Below are 14,640 nucleotides of genomic sequence, written 5' to 3'. Positions count from 1 at the left end.
TGGGCATGGGCAGCATGGGGTGAGGCCGGAGCGGGCAGAGCTGCCTGGGACAGGGCCAGGAGCACAGGTGGTGGTGGCTGCCCACATGGCTGCCATTAGATGCCCCATAAATCCTCTCCTCTGACTGATGACAACTTTATTTTTTTTTAATTTATTTGAAAATCAGAGATACAGGGAGAGAGAGAAAGGTCTTTCATCTGCTGGTTCACTCCCCAGCTGGCCACAATGGCCAGGGCTGGGCCAGGTCAAAGCCAGCGGTCAGGAGCTTCTTCCAGGTCTCCCACATGGGTGCAGGGCCCCAAGCACTTGGGTCATCTCCTGCTGCTTTCCCCAGGCCATCAGCAGGGAGCTGGATGGGAAATGAAGTGGTCAGGACACAAACCCGTGCCCATACTGGATGCCGGTGTCACAGGCCACAGCTTTACCCGCTACACCATGATGGGCCAATGCTGTGGCTTCGTGGGTTAAGCTGCCGGCTGCAGTGCCAAGATCCTGTATGGACACTGGTTCATGTCCCAGCTGCTCCACTTCCCATCCAGCTTTGTGCTAGTGCACCTGGGAAAGCAGTGGAGAACAACCCAACTACTTGGGTCCCTGCTACCCATAAGGGAGACCTGGAAGAAGCTCCTGGCTCCTGGCTTCGGATCAGCCCACCTCTGGCTGTTGTAGCCATTTAGGGAGTGAACCAGCAGATGGAAGACCTCTCTCTCTGTCTCTCCACCTGCCTCTGAAACTCTGCCTTTCATATAAATAAATCTGAAAAAAAAATTTAATTTTCATTTTATTTGAAAGGCGGGGAGTGGGGTTGTGTCTTCCATCTACTGGTTCACTAACACCAGCCAGGGCTGTTCCAGGCCAAAGCCAGGAGCCAGGAGCTCTGTCCAGGTCTCCCACACGGATGGCAGGAGCCCAAGTTCTTGGGTCATCCTCAGGCTCGTCCTCATCCCAGGATGCATTAGCCAGGAGCTGGGTCAGCCGTGAAGGAGCCAGGACTCAAACCAGGTGCTCCAACGGGGACCCCGGCACCCCAAGGGTGGCCTGACCACTGGGCCACGCGCCAGTCCTGTGCCTGAGGACTTCTTACCCGCTTCCTGAGCCCCTCCCAGAGAGCCACAGAGGTTGCAAGGTGGTCCCGGGGCTTCCATTCAGACTCAAGTGTACTGAGGAAGGAAATCCTTCAGAGGCAAGCCCACTGGGAACCGGAAATGATGGAAAAGCTCTCCCTAAAGGCAGAAGAAGGGAGGTGGGAGGGCCCCAGCCAGCCCTGCTGGAGCCCAGCTCTCTGAGGCCGGCCCGGCCCCTGCACCCTGTGACCTGCTGGGTCTGCCACACTTCGGTGACACTCAGAGTTCGTCACACACTTGTCCAAGCCTGACCAGCTTGATCCTGGCTCATCCTCTCCCAGAGGTCAGGGGTCACATCTCTCCCTCCCATCCCCCACCTCCTGCCCAGTACCCTGGGCCTGGCACGAAGCAGTCGCCTGGTAAACAAGGGTTGGGTGAGTGAGTGGATCCTGGGCTTAGCGTGTGGAGCTCACAGCAGAGGCCCCGGGCACCCCTGGCCTTCACACACACACACACACACACACACACACCTTGCTGCCCACTTTCCCCACACCCTGTGCTCGTCTCTGCCTGTCAGAGTCCCCAGGGTCCCAGCCAAATGTGCATCTTCTTCCCGTGGACTCTGCCCTTACTCTGAAAACCCTGAGAGCTGAGGGCTGCTGGCAGGTGCCCCCCACTCCCCACCCCAGGCTGTGGACAGCCAGTGAGCAAATTGTGGGAACGAAGAAGCGAGGGCAGAGCCTGCAGCCCCAAAAGAGGACTGAGCGGAAGCCTGGCTGCCTGGCTGGCCGAGGGCTGGCGTCCCGGCCCCCACCCCCGCCTCCACCCCCACCCCCACCTGGCCTCTCCAATGTCTTCTTTCCTATCTCTCCTGGGAGCAGGCTTTGGTTAAGACTAGTGGTGAAGACACCAGTCAAGGTGCCTGAGTCCCACGTCGGAACGCCTGGGTCAGTCCCCAGCTCCGGCTCCCGGCTCCGGCTTCCTGCTGATGTGGACCCTGGGAGGCAGCAGTGAGGGCTGGAGTGATTAGGTTCCCGCCGCCCACCAGGGACACCTGGATTAGACTCCTGACTACAGCCCCTGGCCCAGCCTGCCCAGCCCAGGCCAGGACCATGGCAGGCATTTAGGGAATGAACCAGCCAATGGGAGCTCTGGCTGACTGCCTCTCTCTCTAATTAATTGATTGATTGGTTGATTAAAAAATCGCAGCTTGGGGCCAACACTGTGGTGCAGTGAGTTAAGCTGCCACCTGCGGCACCAGCTCCCCCCAACAGAGCACTGGTTCTGCTACTCCGCTTCAGATCCCGCTCCCTGCTAATACGCCAGGGAAGGCAGCCGCGGTCGGTCTCAACCCCTGGGCCTCTGCCACTCTGTAGGGGAGCCAGATGAGGTCCCTGGCTCTTGGCTTCAGCCTTGGCCAACCCGGGTAATTGTAGCCATTTGGGGACTGAACCAGTGAATAGAAGAGAGAGAGACTCAGTCCGGCTGCCCCCTCCTCAGAGAAGCCCTCTGTCAGCACCCTGACCAGGCCCCCCACCCCCGCCGTGGACCTTGCTCCCTCCACTCTGAGCTCCACGGGCACCCCCCGCGGTGGGGATCTTGCCCCAGCCTCTGCTGTGGCCCTGGCGCCTGGCGCTCAGCAGGGGCCGGGCCAGCACGTGTGGGCTGATTCTCTGGGAAGTGGCCAGGTGAGGGCCCGTGGGGCGCGTGGTGTGGGCGGCTGTCCTGCCAGGGGCTGGCTGCTCCGGCCCGAGGTGCCGGCGTCCCTGCTCCCTCCAGCGGGCAGAGCTTCGGCAACTCAGAATTCAAAAAGGAAAAAAGAGGAGGAAAAAAAAACCTAATTAAGCAGCTGTGTGATTAAATGAAACTGAAAGTGTTTGTCCCTGAAGACAGGAGCGGAAACGAGGAAACCCATCGCGGGCCCGCCTGCGACCCACTTCCTGCCACCGCGGGCAGGCCTGGGGGCTGCTGGGGTGTGAACCGGGATGTGGCTCTGGCCTACTTTCCACGGCAGCCGCAGCATCCCCGGGCCCCTGCCTCGAGGGCCTGGACCAGCAGGCTCCGCAGCAGCCACGTGACCACTGCTCACAGGTCACGGGCACACAGCAGATGCCGAGCACTTGGGCTCCCTGGTCTCATCCTCGTGGTTGGGTAGAGGGGAAACAGAGGCACAGAGAGCAGGCAAGTTGTCCAGGAGCACCCAGGGCATTTGGCACTGAGCCTGGCCCTCCTGCCTCCCGGCTGTTTCCCAGAACTGCTTCCGGGATGACCGTCAGGTGACGGACCAGCCCTGCCCCAGAGGACAAGGGGGCAGGGCAGAGGGCCCGGCAGCCGGAGGTCTGCCTGCCACAAGGTTCGGTTGGTGCCCAGCACCAGGCCCTGGGGTGCAGAGAGAGGCCAGTGTGACAGCAGTTGCCAGGGGTGTGGATGCAGGGTCGTTCAGTATTTACGGTCGCTGACTTTGGATTGGGCCCAGAGACGGTCTCAAAATGAATAACTGTGAGACAGGTTTGATACCAGCCACAGGGCTCCCGGGGCACCAGGAGCGCCCCACCGTCCTGGCAGGGGCCAGGGGAAGCCAGCTTTGGGTGACATTTGAGCTGAGCCCTGAAAGAGGCAAGGAGTCCACCAGACAGACACATGATGGGAGCAGAGTCATCGCAGGCAGCAGGAACAGCATGGTCAAAGGCCCTGGGGCAGGAATGTGCTGGCTGCAGAGCGTGAGCGTGGCAGGAGCAACATGAGCAGGAGGGAGAGCGGCCCGGTCATGGCCGGCCTTCCGGGCCTGGGGCGTCTGGGTTTAATTTAAAGCAGGATGAGGGCGCCCTGGAATGATGCGATCTGACTCCGATGGTGCTAGAGCGCCCTGCAGCTTGCTGTGTGTTGCAAGGGGAGCCTGGAGACACGGGGGAGACCCTGTGCAGGGCTCCCACGGGAGCCCAGGAAAGAAAGGTGGTGGCGAGATCGGGAGGCTGTGCAGCGGGGGTGGTGCGAGGCTGACAGAGGCAGGAAGCACATCGAAGCCCGGGGGGCCAGGGATCCGCCATGGCTGCCTCCAGGTGGGGCCGCCTCCGGGTGGATGTGGGTTTGTGATTTGCAGGTACAGATGGGCTCACCGGGGCTGGGCGCCAGCGGGGGCAGGGGCGCTCAGAAGAGACAGGACGGCATGCAGAGAGAGGGACAGAAGCCAGCAGAGCGCCCAGGTCCAGGGAGACAGCGACAGGGGAGTGGCCGCAGAGGGGGAGGAGGAGGTGCAGGGTGGCTTCTGCCGCTGACCGTGCCGGCGAGGCCGAGACGGCCCAGCCGCCGCCTCCGCCTTCCAAGGACACAAGCACCGGGGTGACACCGAGTCCTGGTCTCCTCCTGACAGGTCTGGCGCCGGCTTTCGCCCCTTACGTGGGAATCCCGCGGGCACCTGCTGTGGATTTTCTACCCGAGGGCTGCACACGTTCCCAGGAGGGCCCAGCAGGGGGTCCGGGGGAGCGGGCGCTCCGTATGGCCTCCCCCTCCTCCACCCCTGCCGCCCCTCTGGGGTTCCCCCGCCTGCCCAGAGCCCGGAGCTGCCAACCGCTCTGCCAGAGGCTTCTGGCTGCTACTGATGGACAGCGTCGGCCTCGCGGCAGAGCTGGCGTGAGCTGTTTCCCTCGGCTCCACCGTCCCTGGGGACGTGGCCTCCTTGGCAGCTGCCCCAGAGCACAGCGGTGCGGGCTGCACTCAGCTCCCCGGGCGCTCGAGGAGGAGAGTCGGTCTCGGTTTCAGTGTCTTTTTAAAGATTTATTTATTTATTTATTTATTTATTTATTTGAAAGGCAGAGAGAGAGAGGAGAACCATCGGCTGAGTCACTCCCCCAATGGCTACAACAGCCAGGACTGGGCCAGGCTGGAACCAGGAGCCAGGAGCTTCTTCCGGGTCTCCCAAGTGGGTGCAGGGGCCCAAGCACTTGGGCCATCCTCCGCTGCTTTCCCAGGCCATTAGCAGGGAGCTGGATCGGAAGCAGAGCAGCCGGGACAGGTGCTCATGTGGGCTGCTGGCGTGGCAGGTGGTGGCTCAACCCGCTGAGCCACAGCGCCGGTCCTGGATGCCAGTGCGTGTTCAACAGAGATGTCTACTGGGCAGGCAGACGTGAGCAGAAGGCCCTCCCGACGGGGACAGAGAATGAGCAAGGCCGGGGTGAGCTGGGCAGCCCAGGCGGCATTCTTGTTGTCGCCCTCGGATCTGCCTGGAGCAATCTGGCTGCTCGCCCCTTCCCCACGTGTGTGGATTCACCCATCTGTTGAACCCTGGGAGGACTTCCTGTATGCGGTGTTGATGCTAACAGCCAACACACGTTACATGTGTTGACATGTATGGTGACAGCCAACATATGTTGCATGTGTTGACATGTATGGTGACAACCAACATATGTTACTGTGTTGCCATACATGGCAACACTCAACGTATGTGACGTGTACCGCCAGGTATGGTGACAGCTAGCATATATGACATGTGTTGCCATGTGTGGCAACAGCTAACACACATGATTGTGTTGACATGTATGGTGACAGCCAACACACATGAATGAAGTCATGAGACTGTGCTCAAAAGCTATACCCGTATTTTCCTGGTGAATCTTCACCACCATCCCGTATGGGACCTGCTGGTGTGGCCCCATTTTAGAGACGAGAAGACTGGTTCAGAGGGCTCACGACGTCAGCCAGTGAGTGCCTCGCTGCCTCTAGGTCTCGGGGTAGAGACTCAGACCAAGGACTCGCACAGTTCGCGCTGGATTTCTTCCCATCGCCTGTGGGCGATTACTCCCTGATCAGACTCAGGCACTCCAGAGACAGTGCCTGCCTGAACTCCAAGGCACAAGGCACTGCTTGATCCGATTTTACCTTCACAGCAGCCATGGGAGGTCCACACTGAATGTTCTAGTAAAAACCAGAGACTGGGGGCGGGGGTGGTCTTCCCCAAGACCACCATGCAACTCAGTGTAAGAACTGGGCTGGAAACAGCTTCCCATCCCGGGCTCCATCCCACGCAGGGTTCCAGGAGAGGGATCTGCTCCAGTTGGTTCCGGGGGCCTCTCATCTCCTTCCAGTGCTGGGGAACTGGGCCCCTCCTGCATCTCTAAGCCGGCACCCGTCCTGTTCGCAGAACCCAACCCCTTTCTTCCCGCATGAGCAGATCCCATGTTGGACAGCGGCACCCAGTGGCTAAGTCTGGTACTGCGGCCCAGGGTTTGTAAATTTGGAAAAGTTTCACTGTTCATTCATTATGTCAATAGTGAGCACCTACTATGTGCTCGGCCTGGGCACCTGGAGGTGAATGAGATGTGCTCCCTGGTCTCAAGGAAGCACAGCCTTCAAGAAGACAGGCAGGTGTATCAGAGCAGTCAATGGGAAAGGAGACAGGGGACCTGCAGCCTCGGTGGAGACATCGGGGCCGTCTCCCCGCCCCTCCCCCACCCCCCAGAGCTGATAGCTTGAGCTGAGCTGCTAGACTGAGGCGGAAGGAGTATCTCAGACAGGGACGAGAGTGCTTGCGAAAGCTCAGCATGTCCGGGGAGGGCGGGGCTGCCTGCTAGAGATGTTCCGTGTGTCAGCCCCGAGCGTCGCGTGGGCATGCTTGCACTAACATGTTATTTCTTATTTACCTGAAACTCAAATTCAGCTGGGCAGCATCCTGGGTTTGGGGTCCTGTGTTTCAGGTGGTCAGGGCCAGCTGGAGCCTAGAGGAGGACACGGGGCACGTGGCAGGAGTGACCGGCAGAGGCATCCCATAAGGGTGTGGATGCCGGGCTAGGAGTTGGCCTTCCCCTGTGGGCATCGGGAAAGGACTCTGTCACAGGACCCTGTGCTTGGCACAAGGGACAAAGCACAATCCCTCCCTCATGAGCTTACAGTCAAGGGGACCAGATGAGCCCTGGCCTGGGGTCAGGGAGTGAGACAGGAACTCCTTTCTACAGCACCCACAGCAAGTGCTCGGGGCACAGAGGAGGGAGAGGCGTATCTGGCTGGGAAGTCAAGGGGGCTTCCTGGAGGAGGGGGCAACTGATCTGACTCAGGAAGGGCCTTCCTGCGTGCTGCTGCCCCCCACGAGCCATCCCTGCCTCCCCCTGGTGTGGGAGCAGAGGAAAAAGTTCTCACAGCCCCTTCTCTAGCCCCGCATCCCAAATTCATTCTCACCTCCTTGCCTTCGCACCTGCTGTTCCTCCACCAGGAACGTCCTTCCTTGCCTGGGCGACTTCTGGTTGCTCTCTAAGAGAGCAGTCACCAGCGTGAGCCGATTCATTTTATCTCTGAGCCGCCCCTCCAGGGGGCTATTGCTGGGACCCCCTGTACAGATGAAGAAAAGGAGACGAGAGACGTGCAGGGACTGTGCGGGGTCGCCGATGACCGAGGGGTGGAGCTGGGTTTGAACCCGGGGAAGTCGGGCTCCGGGTTGTGCCGGGAGCCTTCATGGCTCCTGGAGGGCCCCGTAGCCGGCAGGCGCGATCAGGTGCTCGTGTTTCCGGATGAGGGTTCTCAAAGGTGCCCGCGCGGCTTGCTTTCCTGGGCTGAGCTCTCTGAAACCAGGACGTGTGCCTCGCCCCGGGTGAGCCCCCGGGAGAAGAGGATCCTTGGGGCAGGTTTGCTGAGCAGTCGCCACGTGCACCCAGCCCGGCCCCACCCCCATGGCGCCTTTGTCTTGCCCCAGGCAGTGCTCAGGAGGCCAGCACGGTGCCCCATGTCTCTGAAGGGAGGGGACGTGGGGTCCTGGGACACCCGAAGGCATGGACCTTCGCGGTGGCTCCGTGCAAGAGCTTGGCCTTGACTGCCAACGCTGCCAGCACTGGCAGGTTGAGCCTCCGTTTCCCTTCCGGGCTCACCCACGTGTGCTGAACCCGACAAGGACTCCTTCCCCCAGAGGGCACCGAGGGGCCTGCGGCGCCTACCACGGCCTTCTCCCTGCTCTAAAGCAGCCCAGCCCCCAGGGTCTGCGCACAGACGACACCACGCGGGGCGGCAACCTCACTAACCGCCTTCTCTATTCCTCGGCAGGAGCTCAGTGAGTTCAACGCCACAGCCATAAAAAGCCCCACCAACACGGTCACTGTGCAAGGCCTCAAAGCCGGCGCCATCTATGTCTTCCAGGTGCGGGCTCGCACCGTGGCAGGCTACGGGCGCTACAGCGGCAAGATGTACTTCCAGACCATGACGGAAGGTGAGCCAGCCCGCCGCCGCCCCCACTGCGAGGCCTCTCCATGCAAGCTGGAGATGGCGCTGCCTCTCCTGGCGGCCAGTGCTTGCCCACCCCCCCAGCTCGGGAACCTTTGTGCAGTGTGCAGCCTGCACAGCCATCCCCGGAGGCCCCATTTCAGTGGCCCAGAAAGGATGCAGATGCCTCCATTGCCTCCATGGCAGCAGCTGGGCCACATCCCTTCCCGGGCCTCCAGGAGCTCAGCCCTGACTCACATGGCCACGCTGAGGAAGCGCCTTCGGTCCCGTAGATCAGATCTCTCTCATTTATAAAGATCTCTCTCGTTTGATTTGAGAGAGTGAGCCTGTTGTATCCATGCTCGGCTCCAGCACCTTGCAAGGGGGATTAAGAAGTCTGAAGTCATGTCTGAGTTCAGCCGGAAGAAGTGCTGGGATGGATTAGTAATGTCTACCCTGGGCAGGGCCATGGGAGGCTATAGCCCGAGTGCAATGTGTGTTTCCCCATCTGGGACTACAGGGTCTCTAAGCACCACTCCTGCTCTAACAGTCTTTGAGGAGCAGCATAGTTTATTTTTTTTAAGTTTTTTATTTGTTTATTTGAAAGGCAGTGTTGGCTGGCGCCGCAGCTCAATAGCCTAATCCTCTGCCTGTGGTGCTGGGTTCTAGTCCTGGTTGGGGCACCGGATTCTGTCCCGGTTGCCCCTCTTCCAGGCCAGCTCTCTGCTGTGGCCCAGGAGTGCAGTGGAGGATGGCCCAAGTGCTTGGGCCCTGCACCTGCGTGGGAGACCAGGAAAAGCACCTGGCTCCTGGCTTCGGATCAGTGTAGTGTGCTGGCCACATCGCATCGGCTGCAGCGGCCATTGGAGGGTGAACCAATGGCAAAGGAAGACCTTTCTCTTTGTTTCTCTCTCTCACTGTCCACTCTGTCTGTTAAAAAAAAAAAGGCAGAGTTACAGAGAGGCAGAGGCAGAGAGAGAGAGAGAGGTCTTCCATCCACTGATTCACTCCCCAATGGGCCACAATGGCCAGAGCTGAGCTGATCCGAAGCCAGGAGCCAGGAGCTTCCTCTGGGTCTCCCATGCAGATACAGGGGCCCAAAGACTTGGGCCATCTTCTACTGCCCTCCCAGGCCAAGGCAGAGGGCTGGATCGGAAATGGAGCAGCCAGGTCTTGAACTGGTGCCCATGTAGGATGTCAATACAAGGAGCAGCATAGTTTAAACAACGCGAGCTGCGACGCCAGGCAGATGGAGATCCTGGTCCTGACTCTGCCCCGTGTCACCTCACCTCTCGGCCCCTCGATTCTCTCGTCTACAAGTGGGGGTGATAACAGCTGGCTCACCATCATCATCCTCACTAGAGGGTGGCGCTAGGTCCCGTGCACAGGTGGCCAATACCAGTAGTAGGCACGGCATGGCTCTGGCTGCTGTGAGTCTGCCTGCATGTCCATGGGCCAGCCGAGCCCCGGGGCGGCTCTCAGCCTGGGCCTTTGTCTGGCCGAAGCTTTCCGAGGTGCCTGGCCCCCCACATTCCAATCCCCCCAATGGCTGCTCACTCACCTCCTCCGTGAGATGCCCCTTCCCCGGGCAGCGGCTTCACCTCCCGCCGTCCTTTCCCACGTGGGATGAGTGTCGCCGACCAGAACCTGGGACTGTCCCACGAGCCTTTCTGTATTCCTTTACCAAGTGCATGTTGAGGCCCTGCCGTGTGCTAAGGACACAGCTCACCTCGTCCCCCACCTCCAAGCTCCAGTTCCAGTGGCAACAATAGGATCCAAAGCTCTGATGGTGTTGAAGGCATTGGGAAGGAACCAGGTGCTTTGTAAGAGCCAGACCCATGCTAAGTGCACCCGATGTATAATCTCATTTAAGTCCCTGGCCTTGGGGCGAGCAGGCCTGGATTCCACCTCCTAACTGTGACCCCAGCAAACCCTGACCCTCCTAAGCGGGCAGTCATGGGAAGTACATCACCAGACTGGTGCAAGAATCAGACAGGATAGGTGGCAGATTGGAGGGGGGCATCAAGAGCTGATGCAAAATGGAATTAAAAGACAAACGTAGGGTGGTACAAAAAAAACTTCTAATTGCTTTTTAAAAAAAAAAAAAGATTTATTTATTTATTTATTTGAAAGAGTTACACAGAGAGAGAAGGAGAGGCAGAGAGAGAGAGAGAGAGAGGTCTTCCATCCTCTGGTTCACTCCCCAATTGGCCACAATGGGCAGAGCTGTGCCTATCTGAAGCCAGGAGCCAGGAGCTTCCTCCAGGTTTCCCACACAGGTGCAGGGGCCCAAGCACTTGGGCCATCTTCTACTGCTTTTCCAGGCCATAGCAGGGAGCTGGATCGGAAGTGGAGCAGCCGGGACTTGAACCAGTGCCCACATGGGCTGCCGGCACTCCAGACTGGGGCTTTAACCCACTGCGCCACAGCGCCGGCCCCTCTAATTGCTTTTTCATAATTTGCCTTTGCATGCACTTTTTGAAGGCCCTCGTATGCATGGATTGCAACATTTTTTGCAGCAAAACATTTTAATTTTAAAGATTGATTTATTTATTTTAAGAAGAGAGTGTCACACAGGGAGACGCAGACAGAGGGGTCTTCCATCTGTTGGTTTAGTCTCTCCGCATGGCAGCTAAGGCCCTGGCTGGTTCATGCCAAAGCCAGGAGCCTGGACCGCCCTCTGGGTCTCCCACATGGGCGGCACCAGTGCCTGCACTTGGGCCACCTTCCGCTGCCTTCTGGGCGCATCAGCAAGGGGCTTGGGTTCCAAGTGCTTTGTGTGACAGCCATCTTTATCCCCTTATGTAGACAAGGAGAGCAAGGCACAGACAGGTAATGACTTTGCCCAAGTTCCACCCAGACAGGAAATGGCACCCTGGGGCTGCCAACCCAGGGGGCTCCTCTGACCCGTCGCTCCACGTGTCAGCTGTTTTTGTTGATTCTCCTACCAAACGTGAGCTGGGCATATTATTACACCCATTTTAGAGATGGAAATTTGAGGCTGGAGCCGTCCTTGGACATGTCCAAGGTGACATGTGAGTGGGTGATGGCCTGCTCTCCACATGGGCGTGAGACAGGCCCTGTGTGGGGAACAGCAACAGAGCCTGGGGGTCCCAGGAGACCCCAGGAGCAGGCTGGGGGCGGGTGGAAGGACCCCAGAGTGAGGTGACAGTGCCCCGCTATGCTCTCTCCCCAGCTGAGTACCAGACGAGCATCCAGGAGAAGCTGCCCCTCATCATCGGCTCCTCGGCCGCCGGCCTGGTCTTCCTCATCGCTGTGGTTGTCATAGCCATCGTGTGCAACAGGTGGGTTGGGGTCCCAAGCCTGCTGTGGGCCTGGCTGCCCAAGATGGAGCTCGCCTCGGCCTGGCCCCTCCTGGTCCACGTCTGTGACCGCGGGAGGCATCCCCAGCGTTGCTGGGGCCAGGGGAGCCCTCCCCTGCCACTGCCTCAATGGCCGCCTGCAGCGTAGCTGTTGCCCTGGACAAGTCCACCCGTGAAAGAGCCGGCCCGTGGCGACACAAGCGCTTGAGCTTGGAGGGCAGACTGCAGGATGCTGGGGCTACGGGGGGTGGTAGACGGGTCACCCCACCTTCTGCACTAGTGCAGGGCCCCGCTGAGCTGCTGGGACGATGGGAGGGGGTTAGACAGGAGGCGAGGAGACAGCGCCCCCAGCATCTGGCAAGGCGGGGAGAGGACCCTTCCCCAACTCCCACAAAAGAGACTTCTCCTTAAAGGGGATCCTCTGTAGAACAGACTGGACCCCAGGCCAGGTGACAGAGGCCATGGCTGGGCGATGACTTTGCCTCCTGGAAGGGGCTCAGCTGGACAGAGGCCAGGAGAGTGAGCCTGGACTTGAGGTGGGAGGGGGCGTAGGGACCTAAGCTGCCAGGAAGGGGCAGAGAACCTTCTAGCAGGAGGACAGCTCCGCGGGGCTGCCCCCCTCTCCCTGCGCCTGCTGTGGCTCCCAGCTCCCCGGGCGCCTCCAGGTGGCTCCAGCCCTTTGCTCTTGTTCCAGAAGACGGGGGTTTGAACGTGCCGACTCGGAGTACACGGACAAGCTGCAGCACTACACCAGCGGCCACAGTACGTACCCGCCCCGGAGGGCAGCCAGGCAGAATGGCCAGCTGCTCCCCAGATGCACCAGGCTCATGCTGGCCCCCTGGCCTTGCCACATGCTTGCCCCTCTGCCTGGAGCCCCACGCACCGTATCCATTCCCTGACTCATACCTTAGGCCCCATCAGGTTTCGGGGCTCCTGGGGCTTCGGGCCCTCTCTTGCTGTGCTGCCGAGAATGGCGGTTTTCTTATTCCCTGAGCGGCACGGCCGGGGTCCCTGAGACAGGAACCACGCCCACTGTTGGCCTCTGCATCCGCCTGGCGCGGAGCAGGCACGGGTGCACCTTGCAGAACGCACCAGCAATGCGGGAACTGCGCATGCGGGAGGTGCTCTGGCCCTCGGCAGAAGCCCCTCCTCCCTGTGCTCCCCTAGTGGCCTGGCCAGGGCCCCGGTCTTCCCCACCGTCCCCTCCTACATCCGGCCAGGCCGAGCCTGCAGAAGGGCCCAAGAGAAGAGCAGCTCACGCCCAGATGCCGCTCTCCACGCAGCCTGGGCGGAACCAGTCACCGGGGTGCGCGTCGGAGGGGAAAGCCCGGTCCTCGCCTCCTCTCTCAGCAAAGAGGACTCGCACGTGTCCATCTGTCCTCCGCAGGGCGCCCTAGGACCCCACAGGGCCGCCATCCCCCTCTGGGTGTGCCAGGCCCGGTTCTAGAAGCCGGGGATGCCCAACACACAGAACCCCAGGCTCTGTAGAAGTGTCCTGGCGCCGGGCTGGGGAATCCGGTGAGGCCCATGGCGTCAGTGGGGCTGGCCCCGCCAAGGCAGCCACAGCAGGCCAGTTTTGAAGTTGCAGATGACGTTTAAAGATCCAAATGACCCTTGGCAGAAAAAGGTTCCCCACCCCTGTTAGAGGGAGGGACCAGGAACGAGAGCGACCCCCGGACCCAGCGAGCGTGGCTACTGTTTCTCCGAAATACAGTGCTATGGGGAAGGCGGGGAAGACAGTGAGCGCAGGGTGTGGCTGAGGCTTGGAGGGAGCCACTGCTGACCTCATTGTGAGGGTTTTGTTTGAACAAAGATACAAAGGAGCCTGGGAAGAGCATTTCTGGCAGAGGGAACAGCCTGTGCCAAGGCCCTGAGGCCAGAGCCTGCCTGGCAGGGTTTAGGAACAGAGAGGCCAGTGGGATTGGGACCAAGCTGGGGCAGGACCTTGGCCTAAGCCTGGGAGGGGCTGACACAGGGAGACAGCAGGTGACGGAATCATCCGGGGCAGACAGGACGGGGGCCAGACCCAATGGCCGCGGTCACGGTAGCAGCTGGACCCTGAGGTCCAGTTTGAAAGCAGAACCCCTAGGTTTGCTGCAGGAGTGGGTGTGGGGTGTGCAAGAAAGAACAGAGCCAAGCAGGTCCAGACTGGAAGCTTCGGGGTGAGGCTTCACGGGGAGTAAAACCCCTGGCCATAAAGTCATGTGGGATGCACGTGTGAGGGCAATTATAGGGTCCAATGTCCACCAGACGGCCCAGGGAACGGCATTACAGACAGGGACGGGACAAGGGCTCTCAGAGCTGAAAAGCAGCAGGAGGCCCACAAGGAACAGATGGACGTGCGGGGTCGGGGTGTGGCCTGCGGTGAGCAACGCTCATGTCCCGCATCCAAGTGCCTGGGCTGGAGCCCAGCTCCCCTCCCGGCCCAGCTCCCTGCTAACTGCGCACCCCAAGGGGTCAGTGATGGCTCCAGGCCCGAGGACTGGGCTCCTGCCACCCGCGCAGGAGACTCAGGTTCAGGTTGCCTTCCAGGTTCCTAGCTTCTGTGGGCATCTGGGGAATGAACCAGCTGATGGGAATGCGCACACTCTCTCTCTCTCTCCCAAGTCAATGAATTTTTGAAAAAATGTTTTTAAGATGGACACCTTTAAGTACCCAGAAATAAAACTCTCCTGTGCCTTAACAGTAAGTCATCCGTTCCATCGTCCCCTCCAGTTCCGCAAGGGATAAAATCGTGCTCCTGGCCGCAGCTGCACGTGTTACGGGCATGCCCCGTGCCGGGAACTGTTTCCAGGCTTTGCCCGCATTTATTCGTTTACTCCTTGTAAGTTCCCCTTTACGGAGGAGAAACTGAGGCACAGAGACTGCGCAGTTGCTCAGGAAAGCAGCCGGAGTGTGGAGCCCGCTGTCTGCATTCCCCCGAGCTAGACCCAGAGGGGCCCCCGCTTTGTCGCTGGAGCTGTTGGGGAGCCAGGGACGAGAAAGCAGGAGCGATGTATCTTAAAAATAGCCCCCGGGATGTGTCCGCAGACCCGTACATTGCAAAGCCTCCTCGCTGGGCCCTGAGCTGAAAT

At 60.0% G+C, this 14,640-nt stretch overlaps 1 protein-coding gene across 6 annotated transcripts in view; it reads left to right on the top strand.

Moving 5' to 3' along the window:
• The window catches only part of EPHB2 (EPH receptor B2), a 177,262-nt gene that overhangs the window by 148,084 nt on the left and 14,538 nt on the right, over window positions 1–14,640 (top strand). For 3 of the 6 annotated variants that reach the window (XM_051857962.2, XM_051857959.2, XM_051857958.2), the window contains exons 7-9: window positions 8,088–8,250; window positions 11,440–11,548; window positions 12,261–12,328. In XM_051857962.2, the coding sequence (XP_051713922.1) occupies window positions 8,088–8,250; window positions 11,440–11,548; window positions 12,261–12,328 (340 nt within the window). The remainder of the gene's footprint in view (window positions 1–8,087; window positions 8,251–11,439; window positions 11,549–12,260; window positions 12,329–14,640) is intronic. The other 3 variants (XM_051857957.2, XM_051857960.2, XM_051857961.2) reach the window with 2 other exon arrangements.

The sequence above is a fragment of the Oryctolagus cuniculus genome, chromosome 7 (genome assembly GCF_964237555.1).
Source record: "Oryctolagus cuniculus chromosome 7, mOryCun1.1, whole genome shotgun sequence".
NCBI lineage: Eukaryota > Metazoa > Chordata > Mammalia > Lagomorpha > Leporidae > Oryctolagus > Oryctolagus cuniculus.
Note: the sequence above shows the minus strand (reverse complement) of the source record. Positions and strands in the feature narration are given on the sequence as shown.